The sequence below is a fragment of the Amblyomma americanum genome, chromosome 1, assembly GCF_052857255.1.
Source record: "Amblyomma americanum isolate KBUSLIRL-KWMA chromosome 1, ASM5285725v1, whole genome shotgun sequence".
In the NCBI taxonomy this organism is placed as follows: domain Eukaryota; kingdom Metazoa; phylum Arthropoda; class Arachnida; order Ixodida; family Ixodidae; genus Amblyomma; species Amblyomma americanum.
The window spans coordinates 84,921,600-84,939,620 of NC_135497.1; the positions used below are offsets into that span (position 1 = coordinate 84,921,600).

The following is an 18,021-nucleotide window of genomic DNA, read 5'->3' on the forward strand; positions in this document are numbered from 1 at the left end:
GACGGTCAGTTGCGCGCACGCCTGAATTCGATACTGCAGAGCAGTTTTCTGCTCAGTTCGCCGTTAGTGAGCCAGGTCGCTCGCGTGGGCGCCGTTTTATTGCGCCTTTTATCGTCTTTGCCTCCCACTGCTATCTTCGAGATGGTATTGTTGCTGGCTTATTGCTCTGAGCTGCCCACATGCCATCATGCCCCACCCCATGGGGAACTACGTAACATAACGTAACTACGTAACGTGGGTGGGGGGGTGGAGGGGGGAGCTATGTGTTATATTTGAAGTCAGCTTTTTTTTTTTTTGGCCAGCGAGAGATGCTAGATAGGGGCCAGGTCTACAGATACAGTATATGTTGTGCATTATGACCTCTGTAGCGTCATTAGGTCTTGTTCAGATGCAGCCTTAAAGAAAATAAGCGCGCAATTTATGTGAGTGGGGTATTTGAACAAGTTATCGCGATCTTATACTTCTAAATTTGATCAAAAAAAGGTGAACATTCCCTCCCCCTTTCGCTTTTTTTGCCGCAAATAAAAGATCTTTTGATTTTTGATCTCGCCAGATTGGCAGGTATGCACTTGATGCGTGGTCTTTGCTGGCTGGACCATGAGGTGATGGGTGACGATGTGGTGAGAAGGGAGATGAGAATACGTGCACCCCCTAATTTTCCGAGCTCATTCCTCAGGTTGCTCACTGGCTAGAGGCGCGAGAACCTGCATGTGTCTGTAACCCGATTGTCGTCACTTGCACTAGCCTGCCATCATAGCGCCGGTGTCGTCCCATGCAAGCTATTTATTAATGTGAAAGCATTACTGGGGTATGTCAGCGAAAAGTTGTCTGCAAAATGTAAGAGAGTCATCTGAGAGCTGCTGCTCCCTTTCCTTTTGTCAAAAATGTTTCCTTTCCTCAAAACATGCTTTCGTGGAGTTGAAGTGTCCATGAGATGTCAAGATCTGAGTGTTGCTGCACCCTTTCCTTTCGTCAAAAGCATTTCATTTCCTCAAAACGCATGCTTCAGCGGGGTTGAGGTGTCCACCAACTTCTTCAGATCTGAGAGCTACTGCACCCTTGCCTTTAGTCAGAAACATTTCCTTTTCTCAAAACACATGCTTTCGCATTGCTTCATGTAAGCAGACTTAAGTGCATTCGGAATTTTTGCGATTGGCAAGAGACTAGTGCAGAAACTTGTTCTGAACTTATCATGCTTAAGACCTGATTTTCTGTCAGAATGTGAGGCACCATGGCTACGGATATTGCTCGCTCTTTTTTTTAATCTTTGTTTTCATGACAATTCATAGGGGAAAGGGGGGGGGGGGGGGTAAAAGGCAAAAGCTATGTAAATACCTGACAAGGGCCTGCCACCCAGTTCCCAAGTGCAAACATACCATTAATGGCTAGCTGCATGAAATTTTAGAGCACAGCTCTTAGGTGCCTATTTGTGGACGCCATGTTGTAGCCGTCGGCGCTGTCGACCTTGCACGCCGTGCGCCAGGCCGAGAGTGGAGGAATGGACAACCGGAACGTGGCTGCCATGATAACATACCGGAGGGTGGCTAGCAGCGTAATACGCCACCTACCAGCGGTGACATGTGGCATGTGACGAGCTGCGCATTTCGCATTACCGATTACAGTAGAATCTTGTTACAACGAACTTCACGGGACCGCCGAATTTAAATCGTTATTTTGAAATATCGTAGTACTGAAAAACCATTATTTTCATGTCGGTAATGCATCACAAGAACTAAAATTACGTACCTTTGCAGCAGATTTACGTGTTGGTAAGTAAACAATAAACGATAACGCTGGGCACAGTTTAACTACCATTTATTGCTTGAAGAAGTCTGTTATCTTCTTCTGGCGAGTAGACAAGCGCTGCAGGACGAACGCCTCCACATCCTCGACCGTCCTGTACACGTCATCGGGGACATCTTTGCAGCGCCCGAGGAATGATCGGGTCTTCTCTAGAAAGACTAGGGCATCCGAGCCGGAAACAATCTCTTCCTCTTCGTGCGCTGATCCAGTGTCGGCATCGTCTTCGTCGCTACTACATTCTTCTTGCTCACGCACTTGATTCACGATGTCTTCGGTGGTGAGCTCCGTGGATGTAGCCGCCACGCTGTCGCTATCCACATACCGTAAAAACCGGAATATAGGTCGAACTTTTTTTCAAAAAACCATGGTGAAAAGTCGACCCCCGTCTTATATACCGGTCATTGGCGGAAAAAATACGGAAGTCTTGCAACAATGGGTGGCTGAAGTCAACAGCCTCCATCGCCATCAGCAGCAGTGCTGCCATTTTGCGTTTTAGTAGATGCAAAGCGGAAGCTAACGGCAATTTACCGTCGCCTTCAAGAAAAACACGTTTGAGTACGAGGAAGCTCACGGGAACCTGGCGGTACAGCGCGAATTTGGAGCATCCGAAAAGAGCATTCAGTACTGGCGGAGGCAGAAGCTGCGTATTACAACTTGCAGCAACCAGAAGAAAACATTTCGTGGCCAGACCGTAGTGTATCGAGAATAGGAAGGAAACGCTGCGCTGCGAGCAAGATCGCTGCCTGTGACTGCCGAATGCATCCACGTGATAGCGGCAGAGATCGCGCGTGCCTCTAGACTCACGAGGGCGCAATTCAAAGGCTCGCCATACTAATTGCGGCGATTCATGAAGAGGAGGGCTTTGCTCTATGGCGCCGTACTTGCCTGTGCCAGAAACAAACACGCGGGCCGATTGGTGCGCGATATTGTTAAAAAATTTGCCGGGTGTACATACAAGCAGCATTTAAATGAAATTAAATACTGTCACCATTGTCCAACCTCTCGAGTCGCATTTGTTTCAAAGTAAGGATGTCTTTCGGTACTTTTCCCATTGAAAAAAGATCTTTTTCATTTTTAGAATTGGTTAGTTAGGGGGTCGACTTATATTCCGGTCCGACCTATAGTCCGGTTTTTACGGTAATTCGAAAGTCGCTGTCCACGGTAGCTGCCCAGCTGCAGACGTTTTCTTGAGGGAGCCAGCTGCGACTCTCGATGTAGTTTTATGATCTTATCCCGATCTTTGAGCATCGTTGCCATTGTTGACGGTGTAATGTCAAGCTCCGTGCACAAGTCCGCTTGCTTTTTTCCAGCAGCTGTGACAGAATGTCCGCTTTTTCTGTAAGCAAAAACTGGCATCGCTTCTTTTCAACGCGGGGGCCAGGAGAACTCATTGTCAGCAAAGATAATGCACAACACAATCACAGCGCCGATAACTTTGCAGATCCTAACGTTCGCTGTCGACGTGTTGACACTGCGCTGAATAGGCTTAAGACTACTGCGCAGTATGTGACCACACGCTCGATGGATGATAATGGCCTTACCCTTTGTATCGGGCGGCAACTTGCGCCGCCTAGCCTATATTCATTCAACACGACACTCGCGTGATGGCGATACCACTGGGGCTGTATCCGTTGCAACGAGTTCCCCAGCGCATAACTGATGTTTCGGATGATGATGACAGGCGTCAGCTTCAGCGATTTGGTACGGAACTTCGTAATAACGAAGCGTCTTGCAACGAATGCGAGATTAAATTACATACGTTATTCTGAAATATTCGGTAATTTGAAATTCGTAGTACTGAAAGTTTTTTACATTGAAATTATAGGCATTTTGGCGGGGATTTAAAAAAAATTTGTAAATCTGAAAATTTCGTTAATCTGATGTTCGTAGTAAGGAGATTTTACTGCATCATAATTGTTTGCCAATTTTTTCGTCTCATAAAAAGGTGTTTTTTCTAGTATAGTACCGTATTTACGCGCATAATTTGCGCACTTTTTATTAAGAATTTAGGGCTCCAAGAAGGGGGTTCGCAAATTACGCTCGGATTTCGGAGCGCGACTTAAAAAACTCCACAAAGGTCATAATGCGCAATATAGGTATAGTGTATGTTGCTGCGTATACGTCACCACCCGGACCCGCACCCCACGCTGGCCGGGCCCCGAAAAAAAGTTCTCTAAATAAAAAGCCCCCCCCCCCCCCCCCCCCCTGCGGGATGGCATGAAGGTGCATGCATGAAGCTGAATAAGACGCTAAAACAGCGTCATCGCTTGCGGCCCAGCCAATTGTTCGGTAGTTCCAGATTCTGTGAGTTTGCTTTCGCAGCTTCGACCGGGAAAGCAACCGCGAATCAATAAATCAATTATCACACCACACAATTCTTTAACAGTACTGCGCGAGCGTCGACCAAACTGCTTGTTGGCGCCTTATCACGGCGCAGAGCTGAGAATCCAGCGAGAATAGCCACGCGCGCACTAGTTTTCCGACACAACGATTGTCGTCTATGGGCAAACTTGTGCACGCGCGGTTATTCTCGCTGGCTTCTCCGCTCCGCTCCGCGCCGTGATAAGGCGCTGACAAGCAGTTTTAAACTTGCCGTATAGTTGTGATATCCCATCGCAAGACACGACCGAACAACCGAAAGCAAGCAGTCAGAGCCACCAAGAAAAGCGTAGGCGGCAGTCGAGTCACATGCATCAGCCAATCAAACAGCGGTGTTGGCTCTTCTATCGGCTGCCGATCCCCTGGAAGCGCTGCTGGCTGTTCCGAGTGGCGATGCCGCTGGTGCCGCCACGATTGTAACAGCGGCCCCTGACACCACCATGAACGCCCAGTGCACAAAAGATTCAAAAAGCCTTCCGAACAAACACGCGGAATAGCCGAATGCTACTGGGTAGAGCAATAGGGTAGAGCCCGCGTGCATGATGGTGGTCTAGCTCAGCGCGGTGCGTAAAATATGCGAGTAAAAAATTTGTGTAAACCCGGGTGATAAGTTAAGGGTGATGCAAATTATGCGCGTAAATACGGTATGTTGAGAGAGTCCTAAATGCTAGAGATGGCACTTGTGAGTGCTTTTAGAGCTCTTTTTAGAGCTCGTTTTAGAGCTCAGCTCTTAGGTGCCCGTTAGTGACTTTCGCATTGTAGTTGTAGTCAGCAGCGGCGCAACACGCCACCCGGCAACCCTGGAAGGTAGTAGCAGAGAGAACAGCCACTTGCCACATTGAGCGTGGTGGAGGGAACAGCCGAAAGGTGGCTGCCACAGGAAGATCCTGGAAGGTGGCTAGCAGCGTAGCGGTGTGTGAAGAGCTGCACTCAAATTCCACATTACAGACTACCGTAATTGTCTGCCAGTTTTTTTTTCTCATGAAAATCGCCTCTTTGATAATATAAGGAATGGAACGATTTTGGCACTTGGCAATGCACCTAAACTGGTACACTTTGTTGACTAAGCAGTGGGCATTGCATTGTTAGAGTGGCAGGTTTAATTTTGGAGGGAGTTCATTTGTCAAATATTTTGGTGCTTTTTCTCTTTAGTATTTCATTTCAGATGTAGTATACCTTGTCCGCTGCAGTAGGAGACTGATTTTTTGGACTCCTATAATTGGGACTTTTGTGATATTTCGGGCCTCGCTAAGGAACTAGAGGGAGGAAAGCGTGAGCAACTTCCGTCCCGGCCAATCGGAGAAACCTCTGCTGAAGCCGTAGCTGGTCCACCTACTGCTATGCACGTAACTGAAAGAGGAATTGGCGCTAGTGTCTGTAATAAAGAACAAGATCTAACCGCAAGAAGATTCGGAAAGGACAGAAGATCGCTCTCTCTCTATTCCTTTTGAATTTGACCTGCGCGGCCGTTGCAACCGCCACACATACTGTGTTTCGCAAGCTTAATACACCTTGTCACACGGGCATTTCGAAGGTCCTCGAACTGATAGCCTGTCAACTCAAAGGCGATCAAGCACTGCTACACAGCCAGTTTCAAGGGCCATCGAGTCAATAGTCTATTGAGTCAACGGAGCAGCGCAGAACTCCAGTGGAACCTCGTTAATTTGTAGTCTGTCGGAACGCAAAAAGTCATCGTATTAACCGGGTTTTCGAATTATCAAAAACTGAGGAAAAACGAGAAACAAACACACGATACGTGGCTGTATCAACACTGCACCTTTATTTCGCCTGAAAAGCAGTCACTTAAAGTAGTCATCGATGCATGACTGCTTGGCGCAGTAGTTAGCTGCACCACAGGCTGCGTCCTCCAGTCTGCTTAGAATGCGCAGCAATTCGCTTTTACTGCCACTACACTCCACAAAACTGTGCACAACGTTCAGCGACTCAACGGCTGCAGCTAAAGCTGGTGCTCGGGCGGGCTCAACATCGCCTTCACCTTCGTTGGAAGGCCCGTTGTCACATATTTCTCCTTCCAAGTCGGGATAAGATGTTTGGACATCAAGTTTGGCGCTCAAATAGTCCGCAAAGGTCAATCCCTTGCCCCCGCCGCCATTTTCTTCGTCGGAGGCTGTCATGCGCGCACACAATTACTCTCCTTCATCATCCAGTGTGCAGCTGCCAACAGGTGCATCCTTTGAACTGTCATCTTGTTGCTTGGAAAAACCGGCGTGCATAAAGCAACGCCTGATCATTTCTCCCTCCACCCACTTCCAGGCGTACACTATTAGGCAAATGGCACCCAGTAGGTCCAAGGAATATTGTTTGCCGTTGTCATAGCACAATAAGATTCTTTTAAGCAAATGGCAGCGATAAATTTTCCTCGCTTGCAGAATAATGCCTTGGTCCATAGGCTGCGATACAGCCGTAACATTCGGCGGCTGGAAGACAAGCCTAACTGCTGTCAAGTTCTGGATGTCGGCGTGGGCTGGGCAGTTGTCAACAACAAAAACCACTTTTCGTCCCGCGGCAGCAAACTTACGGTCAAGGTGCCTCACGTACTCCTCGAACAGCGCTGCCGTCATCCAAGCCTTTTTGTTACTTCTGTACAGCACGTCATCCTTAGGAGGAAGTCGTGCGTTCTTGAAGCACCGAGGCTTCTCCACTTTTCCGATGATCAGCAGGGGAGTTTGTGACTGCCGGACATATTCGTACCAAACAGAACGGTTATTCTGTCCTTGGGTTGTTTTTTTTCCCGTGACTATCGTATTCTTTGGCGCAAATGTCTTCGTTCGCAGCATTTTATAAAACAATGCGGCCTCATCCATGTTGTAAACATCGGAATAACATCGGATTCCGTGTACTGCTGAACCAGCGGAGCTAATGTATGCTTTTTCGAATTCTCGACAACATTTGGGTTGACGGAACGCTTTCGCCGCACACTGTCACAAACGTGAGGTTATTGCGGTCTTTAAGTCTGGACAACCAGCCGTTGCTACACTTAAATGCTTCATGGCCCAGCCGCAGTGCAAGCTCATCGGCCTTTTCGCGCACCAGCATGCCGTTCACAGGCAGGTGTGCTGCATTTGCATGCTGAAGCCACTTTATCAAGGCATCTTCAACGTCCGGATACGTAGGAAAACAAATCCTTGTCCGCTTCATCAAATGCGTCTTCCCGTAGGCCTCGAGGATCTTTGTCTTGTTCTTCAATATCGTCGAAAGGGTCGATAACTGCACCTTGTGCTCTTCCACCAGCTGTGTTTTGGAGCTCGTCCATTTTTCAGCCTCCTCAATTAGGCATACTTTCTAGCAGAGAGTCGGAGTTCTGTGCTTCGGCATGTTCTTTACACCAACACCGCGCACGTGGTCAAGAAAAACTAACTAGCAGAGCACAGAACACGTCTCTTCACGGCACAGAACAATCAAAACGCTACGAGCAGTGCTTGCCACAAGCTAGACAAAGAAACAACGGAAACAGAACCAGAAAAAGTTTGACCTAGTGGCACCTGGTTGTTGCTTTGTCAACTAAAGCTAGCCTCCAAAACTGGTGGTTGCACTGTGCAGATGGCTGAGGCACAACAAAGCACCGGAAACAGGATGTTTAATTAAAGTGCCGCCTGGCTGCCACTCTGACAACTATAGTGGCCTCAGAGACTGGCAACTCCTTTTTTTGCTGATCATGGAGGCCATGGTTCAAACTGACTTATTATCCGGATAGGGTCGCGCTGGCTGTTCAAATTATCCGGCAAAATTTGCATGCAAACTGTTTGGACCGCCAAAAACCTTCGAATTAAGCGGGATGTCAAATAAACAGAGTTCGAATTAACGAGGCTTTGCGGTCCATCGAGATTTCGAGGGCCTTTGAACACTGCACAAGGCTGCTAGTGTTGCTTCCAGCGGCGCCAAGCGCACTTTCGTACACGGTACAAAAGCATGAAGAAACATTATTCTCCTAAATAAATGCAAGCAGCCTGTATAATAATTATAAAATTGTATCAGTCTAGTTTTAAGCGCATTAAGGGGGGACACGGCTCTTTGGCACTGAAAATTGGCCCAAAAATAAGATTTTCAATCTTTTAATTTTCGTGTTCCTCGTACCATTCCGCATCTGTATGCATATTTCCATCATTATACCCCACGTAATTAAGAAGTTATAGCGATTTAAAAATGCAGTACAACACCCACTGCCCTTTAAATTGTGGACAAATGACACTCAATTTCGATCGCCCGCCGCATCGAAACTACGCGCTCTACTGCGGCCATTTTGGTCTCGTTCAAAAGCGCGGGCTTTCGGCTTATTTTTTCTTTTGAGCAGCAGCCCTGTACATGCCGCCTTCGTCATAAAAAAAGAAAGAAAATAAATAGCGTCGCGCTCTGCTATTGGCCGGTTTAGGCATGTGATCAAAATGGCGTTGTCTGGTTGGTTCCGGCAAGCTAGCCATGGAAAGCGGACGCCATTTTGTCTTTCTGCCGACCACGCTAGTGCAACGCGAGAACCATGCCAGGAGGCGCGAAGAAGTACCGCTCTGTGCACAAGTTCGGGCGAAAGCGTGCAAAAGGAAAAAAACGTATTAATGACGCGACATTGTTGCATACTGTGCAACAAGCAAGCGCCAGTGGTACGGGATTACGTGACGGTCATGTTGCGGGCGGTGACGCTTCTCCGTCTCCGCTGGATAACGGCGGTGTTCTTCGTGCAGATTGTAGTCGCGCACGAATTGACACTGCGCCTGTCACTAACAGTGACATAATTCAAGCGAGTGCCCGTGAGCAGTCTACACTTGATCGACTGGAATCAACGCCGGCGACGGCACGAAAGACCGCGCTGTTCGCCGATGCAAGTGGTGCATCCGCAGGATCAGACGCAGACGGAACAGCCTCCTATGCAATAATTGACCTCAGCATTGCGAACGTTCTCTTGGATGCTGTGCGGTGAAAAACGTGTCGCGGATGCGTGAGGTTGATTACCAGCGACCAGAGCTATGGCCTCGCCGTGAAACTGATCGTGCTATATGACAACTGTGGTGAGATTGCGGCCGAGTGGAACTCGTGGAGGGTTGATGTTGAGAAAAAGTGCAATCCTTTCGAGCTCAATATTCTTGCTAGTCGAGGAATGTTGTCAACCGGTAACGCCCAGACAGCAATGAACGATATCTTTTCGGCGATGGGATTGTCGCGGCGTGGCATGCAGAACAAGACATTTCAACGGCACTTGAAAAACACACTGCAACCTGCTGCTACTCGAGCAGCCGCGGCAGCTATGGCACAGGCCGCGCAGGCAGTGGCGAAGGTATATGACGACTTGTGTTTTGGGCACAGGGGGAACATTGCCGTGTGTTACGACGGCACATAGATGACGCGCGGGCACTCGGCACATATAGGCGTCGGTACCGTAGTGGAACTCTTCACTGGTTATGTGCTCGATTATGTGGTGCTGTCAATCTTTTGCCTGGGCTGCGAAACTGGCCCAAAGCCGAACACTGACGGCTATGAACTCTGGAAATCGCGCCACGGGTGCCAAAAGAACACTAACTGCAAGGCTGGCCAAATGGAGGTAGAGGCAGGCAAAATTCTATTTGAGAGGTCTCTACAGCGCCACAACATGCGCTACACAACGATGTTATGCGATGGGGACAGTCGCACGTTTAATGCCCTTCAAGATGCTAAAATCTATGGCTACATTGAAGTAGTCAAGGAGGATTGCATAAACCATGTGCACAAGCGTATGGGAGCAGCTTTGCGCAACCTCTTGCAGAGGCACAAGGGTGCAGGAAAACAGTCTTGGTGGCAGAGGAAGGCTCACAGCTGATCTAGTTGACAATCTAGCTATATATTATGGCCGAGCGCTAAGGTCAAATGTAGGTAATGTGGATGCCATGCAGCGAGCCGTGATGGTGACATATTACCACATCACGTCTACTAATGACTGCCCCAATCACACTTTGTGCCCCACTGGTGAGCTGTCTTGGTGCCGCCACAATGCTGCAAAAGCAAAAGAGGAGCCCGAACCGAAGCATAAGTACAGTCTGCCAAGTGATGTGGCTGAAGCTCTTTTGCCCTTGTACAGTCGCTTATCAGAGAAGAGCCTGCTGCAGAGGTGCATTCGGGGGAAGACCCAGAATTCAGACTAGAGCTTCCACTCGATCATCTGGACCTTGATCCACAAAGAGCGGCATTCGTCACTGTTTGCTGTGGAAGCAGCCACAGCAGAAGCTGTGCTGTGCTTCAATGCCAGCTGCAAGCATACAGCAACAGCAATTCTGCAAGAATGCAACGCGAATGTGCCAGCAACTGTCTCCAGGAGAGCTGAAGAAAAGGACTTGCGCCGTAACACGCGTTCTGCGAAGAAGCGGGCGGCTTCGCTTTTGGCTTTGCTAAAGCGGAAAAAAAGAAGCACTGCGACAGCATGCACCCTGACTATGCTCCTGGTGCATTTTGAAAGCATGCGAAGGTCTTTCGGGTTTTCTTTCCTGATTACATATGCTGTGAGGCTTGAGTGCTTCTCACAATCCCCCAATTTTGGTGGTGTTGCATTTTTGAAAGATAAATATCTCCGGTCCTGTTCTTGCTATTGCTATAATTTTTTTTGCTAGAAAGGGAACCTTGTGAGTCACATGACACCAAGGTAAATGCAATGACCACAAGAAAAAATTTACTGAGGTTATCTGTCTTGGGTACCAAAATGGACCTTTCCTTTCAAAAGTTTCCTTTTGCATAACTTGGGCTGAAATTGGCATAAGCCATTAATTTTTGCTTTAGTTCACTTTCCACTAGTTTCTGATCATGTTGACATATCAATCATTGACATAATTTACATGTAGATACTGTGAGATGTTTTTTCTCGTTTTCTCAAAACTGCAATTTTCAGGGTTCTGCAATTTTGGAGGAGCGATATCTCTTAAACTATTTGTGCTATAGCTCTCATTCTTGTTCTGTTAGAAAGAAAAATGCTTGGACAGTGCATTAAGACTAAAATATGTTCAGTTATTACACGGCAACATTTACAAAATTATCAATCTTGGGTGCCAACTTGGGCTTTTTGCCACAAAAGTTTGACTAGGTGTAACTGGTTGAAATTCTTCTAGCACATTAATTCTTGTCTTGTTGCACTCTATGATCCTTCTAGATCACTCTGGCAGGTCTATTCTCATCATGCCATAGAGTGTTTAGTAATTAGCTCACCTCCAAATGAGCAACATGAATTAGGTGAAAATTTGAAAACTATTTCATCTACAACAAAACATATATTTGAAATCAGCATGAAAAAATATACACATGGTGCAAGTTTTAACCAGATCCACCCATAAATAAGGAAAAAAAGTTCTAAGAGGGGTTTCCCCCCTTAATTTTTACGTTGAGGTCTTTGCGTTGCTTGCGTACGTTGCGTTGACAACATGGCGGCACCTTGCCCGCCCGCTTCACAGCGATGACAGCTTTGTCGTTATTCCCTCAAGGCAATATCTTGTTCTAAACTGTTGTATTCGTCTTCGATTTGCCCATTCTTACCCTCGCATGAAGTTTCAGGAGACATGTAGCTTTTTTTTCTTCAGCTATAAAGGCGGTTTCCCAGGTGTTAAGCCTGACAAAGCGCTCTGACGCAGTTCGACTGGCTTGGTTTTGGCTCGTCTGGTATTAGGGTGGCTACTGCTCGTCTCTGAACCATTTCAAGTTTGTGTTTAGGTTTTGGATGAAAGGGATCCCATACTATGGCTGCATACTCTAATTTCGGCAATACATATGTTCTGTAGGCTAGCTTTTTCAAATCGGGAGGTGCTGTTTTCAGCTTATGACGCAGAAAGCAGAGTTTTCGGGAAGCAGATGTGCAAATGTTATCAATGTGATTGGACCACGAAAGAGTGTTTTTAAACGTTACTCCTAGGTGTTTGTATTCTGTGACTTCCTTTATTTGAGTATTATTGATGCAATATGAAAATGAAATTGCCTGTTTTTTGTTCGTGATGCCAAGCAAGACCGTTTTTTCATTGTTTAGGGTCACAGACCAAGCCGTGCACCATTCATTAAGTGTGGCGAAACTATTGTGGAACTGTATTGTGTATTGTGTAAGAGCAGACAATCGTCCGCGAACAACCTGATGCTAACATGAGGATGAACTGCACTAGTTATATCATTAACATAGATTAAGAAAAGAATTGGTCCCAGTACGCTTCCTTGAGGCACTCCGGACGAAACCGGTATCTTACTGGAGCAGGTTCAACGAGGTTGAGCTTTGTTGGAGTAAGGGAATTCCAACATTGCTGATTCACTTCGCGAGCTTGATGAATTTTTAATTTCCAGGAAGCATTGAGAAAATTCCAACAAGAAAAAAGAATGGTTCTAATGAACGCGTCCTTTAGACTTTCAGTGAAGCACGCTTGGCTGAACTTGCGTGCAGGACAGTGCAGCATTGATCAAATGTTTTGTCCCTGTTTTTTTGTGAACACCTTTCTTCTGTTTTTTTTCTTGCTAGCTACACATGGCTGTACCTGATCTCATTAGTAACAAACTCTCTGGGTGACTCCTTTATTCCGTTCGTGGTGCTCCCGGGTTGCTCCACAATTATCGCTCTGATACAAAGGTTATCCAATATGAATACTTTCCTGCTCCAAAAATTGCTCCAGAACTTGAAATGGCTGGACCACCACTGTTAGTAAACATCGCCTTAGTTGTCATCACTTCGCTGACTAAAATACACTGCTCTTTCTCGCGTTTCTGACATTTTATATTAAGAATTTTGGCTATAGACCAACTCCAATCTGTGATGTAAGCAAGATGCAGTGGTGCTGCTGCCGCTGCTGGAACGACTGGGGTAAAACTGGGAGCGAAAAGTAGCCTTGGTGCCCATAGGAATATGTGTAAGCAAAAGTTTTAAAAGTAGTGGCTTCGAATATCGTATCGAATATCGAATACCTGTTCAGTACAAAAAAATTTCAGAAAATTATAAACAAGCAACTGTTCGTTGCCCTTATTTTTTTCAGAATAGTGTATGGTCTTTGCAACTAAAGTAAACAAAACTAGACTGTCTCAGTACCATATAAAAAAACATGATGTCAACAGAAATGTATACTACTCGATTAGACAGCATAACAGTATCCACACTATAATGACGTCATGCAAAACAAGATCCATAAAATGACAAGACTGGCAGCAAAAATAACATGATGACTAGTAAAACCTCGTTCATTCGGAGTTCAAGGGACTGGAAGAAGTGCCTGGTTCATCCAAAGGCCTTGATTTATAAAATCCCCCCCCCCCCCCCCCCCCCGAAAAAAAAGACGGTTTCTAAAAAGGAAAAACAAATCACCTGCGACACGCCAGTCGCCGTCGGAAAGCCGCGCCGAGCTGGGATTGGACTACCGGCGAATGCGCGGGCCGACAGTTGCAGTTGCCCTTGGCAGCGGCGAAGCTCATAAACGGAAACTACGCGGCCAGGCTATTTTTTGACCTAGCAACAGGGGCCTTCCGATCCTTGTCATGCCTGCCGTTATGCCCACTAAAGAGGTGCGTAGGTTACAATGCACCATACAATAGGCGGGATTTTTACAGGATCGCTTGCCCTATTCTGAAAATTCTACACGCCCCTTCGGGAGGCTCCCGCAAAATTCCGCAAGTAGGCTTTCCCGCATAGCGTAGTTTACAAAACGAGATGGCAGAGGTCATGCTTAGAGAGTTATTAAGGCGACAGGGCGCATTCTTCTGATGTGGGCATTAAATATGTAGTGTATTTTGGAAGGATTAAAAAAAAGCGCGATTTCGCGGTGCGATTGTTCTAAGTGGGCCGTCGTCCATCTTGTTCGCAGTACCTGTGATATGTGGGAAAGCCAACTTGCGGAATTTCGCACGAGCTCAAGCCTAGCCGCGTCGGAATGCGATCAGTCCACGTGATAAACACAGGAGAAGGAAGGGAATAGGACCTCTGTATTGTTTTCCTGGAATTTTTTACCCTATCATCGGCTAATTTGTCCAGATATTGTTGTTTTGCTATGGTCGAATTTATGAAAGTTTATGCAATATACGAGCGGTGGCGAGTATTTATGAATTTTAGAATATATGGAAGTTCTCGAGTACAAATGCGAATTTAGTATCAAACATATTCGATTCGTATTCGAATATTCGCACACCCCTATTTAAAAGCAGTTTTCTGATTTCAGAGTGCACCTATGATGTCGTCTCTTCATGAAGAACAAAAAAATTCATCCTAGAAAATACTCTGAAAAGTATGAAGCGTCATTTCGAAGGTGATGTATTTTTTAAAACACTGGGTTAAGTGTACTACGTGAGAGTGATTCCCGCCTGGGAGTACGGACCTGAACGCGGCCCATTGAAACACGTGTAAGCAAAACTTTTCAGAAATAGTTTTCTCTTTTCACAGAGTACCGTTGCAGACGGCTGTTTGCTAACAGTTGGCGAGGCTTTTGAAGAAGAATGTGGCGAAGTACGCAATGTCATTTCTAAGCCATCGAAAACGCTGAGATAAATGTCTTCTTATGCCGGACATACCTCCAAAAGGCACTCTGTCCACTGTGCATTTCCCTGAATCGTGCAACCTTTTCCTGTAGTCCGACATGCTTCCACGTGCGCTGATTCATTCGCAAGGTGCTATTATAGTGTCTACTCAGACCCCCAGAAAGAGCATTAAAAAAATCCATGTCAACCAGTCAGAAAAGTACTGCCGTGGTGAACTAGGTAGCATGCAGAAAACAAAAGTAAACACTTCAAGCATCAAACGCCAATCCCAGAATGATATGGAGCATGCTTTGATATTCTAAGTCGTCTTACACGATATGTGGAAGCAGTAAGGTTTCTCCCATTTATATGCTAGTGCAGCAATAACTAGATGTTAGATTTGAGAGGAATTTGATCACCAAAGCATCCTCTGTTACTGTGTCCAGGACTGTATGTAGCATGCTTGCTTCCACGATGTTACTCATAACAAGTGGAACACATATAACTGACATTTGAATAGGTTTCGATTGTCTAGCGGAAAAACAGCCTTCCACATCTACATTTACCTACTGAGATTTACTGAGATGGCTCTTGATTTCTGCAGTGCTTCCACCAGCCCAGGCACCAGCTGTGATGCCACCACCAAGCCAGCCACCCCCAGTTATGGCGCCTCCTACACAGATGTCAAGCCCATTCTTGCCCCCACCGGGTGGCATCCTTAGCTTTCCACCACAGTACCCGCCGCCGTACACATTTCCTGCCCAGTATGCTGCACCAGCCCCGGCTGCTCCACCTCCAACGGTAAGTCAGCAGTAGTTTTTTTTCCTGGAGATGCCTTTTGCCATTAACTTGCTCATTTTGCTGCGTAATGCTAGCTGAAAGTGCATGGTAGTGATTGCTCTTGGAATGGCAGGTTACTGTTGACCCATTTTAGAAGTTTTCACCCTCTGTATTTCCTGAAGGCATGCTTACCAGGTGGTTTACAAATATTTGAGATTATGTTCTGAAAGGAACCATTGATAAAAGATTTCAGCAAGCATCTTGGCACATGACACTCTGCATATATTGTGGCTGTGTTTCTGGAGAGTGGCTATTCTCTTTATAACATAGTAGAAATCATTGTGTTGATACAGTAGAACCCCGTTACCCCCTGATGTAGTAAAGTGAAACTGCAGTCCCCTTTCACTATCCATAGCTGACATTTTTATATAGTAAAATGTTTTAAAAGAAGCTACTGTAGTCCACCTGGTCGTGGCAATGTGCTTACCGCCAATTGTTGACATCGTGGCATTCGCGAAGTGTAGTATCGCGAGGCCAACATTTGAAGACAAATGGACACCAAAGACAATTAAACGGCACTTCTTTAGGTGGCTTCACCATCGAACCTAGAGCTGCAAGGAGAAGCCAACTTTTCAAAGGCCTTGGAGTCATGAGGCAAAATGTGTGGTGGGTGGGTGCATGAAAAAAAAAGTGAGCACAGAAAGAAGGTGGCACTGGTCTCTGAGAAAGGGAAGCCAGTAAAGGTGCATTGAGTAGAGTTAGGCTGGTTTCGACAAAATTGAGAAAATTCCGCTTTTTTTTTTTATGTGCACATTTTCGTTACAGCCAGTTTTCACGGGAAAGCTCGAAAGGACTGTGCTCAAAGGAAGCCAGAATGAAAAATAAATGCAGTTGAAAGGTCTGGCAATTGTTCACAGTAAATCTGGTTACTTGAAGTTGTAGACAGTAATTTCCTGATCGCGTTGACGACGTGAATGTGGCAGCACCCGCCACCGTCTAAAGCCGCAGATAGACAAAAAGACGATGCCTCTACATGTGGGTCAGGGAGAGTATGGGGTAATCAGAAGCACCTACATCTTTCTGCATGCTTGTTGCTCATAAAAAAAAAAGTCTTGGTCTGCTCGTCCACTGTTGCCTTTAAAAACTGACTCTTCGCCTCGCATTGCTGGTGTGCCCTCTGCCATCCCTGCTCCTGCTGCACGTCTGCTGTGAATTGTGCTTACAACCGAGCAGCAGCTATGGGCGTGCACTGCTCATCCTGTGTATTCTTTGCTATATCATGTTGTTTCGTGCTGCTTTTCGACATGGAATGGTGTAGTGCCACTTGGTGTGGTGCAACAAAAGCAAAAGCTGCGGAGACTGCTGTAATTGCTGTAGAGAGGCGCGGATCACACTGGAGCGAGGCATCTTGTGTCAACTGCTTCGCTCGTTGCAATTGTAGACAGTTCATATTTTATCTCGTGAAACTTTTGCGTAATTTGGCCAAATTTCTAGTAACACAGGAGTAGCTAATGGACAGTTGTCATGGCGAGTTTGTTATTTCAAACTCGACCTCTCCAACACCTTCTTTACATGGAGTAATCAAGGTGTTGGGGAATTGAGGAGCCTGGTAATATCAAAGAAGGCACTACATGGGGGTTTGTTACTGTATTTACTCGAATGTAACGCGAATGTAACACGAGGGGTGACTTTACATGCTGCCAGCAGGAAAAATAAAACCACGAATCTTAAAGATGCAAAACAAAGTACCTTTAATAGAAATCGTGGCCAACATGTTCATTCATCTTCCTCGTTCTCGGAAACAGTGTCCTCCTTTTCACTATCGAAGTCTGACAGTAACTTCTGCCGTATCGCTGTTGTTCGCCGCAGAGAAAATCCATTGCTTTTCATGAACCTTTGGACCCACCCACGAGATGCTCTGAACTTCCCATCCCCCGAGCAACATCTCTAACTTTCCAACGGATCAGCTCGACACTGACCCCCATGAGAGGGTTGCACTGTCCGATAGTAAAGTACACCATTTTATTCTCCAGCTCGACGTGATGGCTGTGGCGAGGCCCACGAAATCCTTTGTGGTCGGGCTCACATTTAAAAAGCCCCTCCTGCTGCAACCGCCATCTGCGGATGGTTGACTCATTGAGGTCGTCTTCGAGCTACCGTAAAATCCCAGACCTCTTCAGCTAACGAGATCGCTTTTCTCTTAAAACGTGCATCATACTGAGCAAGATGCGTTGTCATCGTGTGCATTGAATCAATACACCGCGAGCAACGGCACAAGAACACGACGCGACGAATCGTTGAGCACACGGTCGCAACGAACACAAAAAAATAAAAGATAACGCTTTGACTTTGGATGGCTGAGGATTTGGCTTCCGTGGTATGCATGTTGACAGCATAAGATCGCAAATCTGCTGAAACCGAAACCAAGCTGACTGTTTTGAAATGGCTGCACCGTGGCACTGCTTTAGGGCAATCGAAGTGCGGTATTCGATTATAACACGAGGGCAGACTTTAAGGGGAAAAAATCTGGGAAAAACTCGCGTTACATTCGAGTAAATGCGGTACATCGAGGTTTAACTTGGTATTTTTTTCAGTTGCCAGATTTTTACGACTCATGTG

At 46.4% G+C, this 18,021-nt stretch overlaps 1 protein-coding gene across 1 annotated transcript in view; it reads left to right on the plus strand.

Annotated features, from left to right (window-relative positions):
- The window catches only part of LOC144109702 (uncharacterized), a 151,188-nt gene that overhangs the window by 20,913 nt on the left and 112,254 nt on the right, over nt 1-18,021 (plus strand). The window contains exon 7 of the mRNA XM_077642527.1: nt 15,227-15,423. Within this exon, the coding sequence (XP_077498653.1) occupies nt 15,227-15,423 (197 nt within the window). The remainder of the gene's footprint in view (nt 1-15,226; nt 15,424-18,021) is intronic.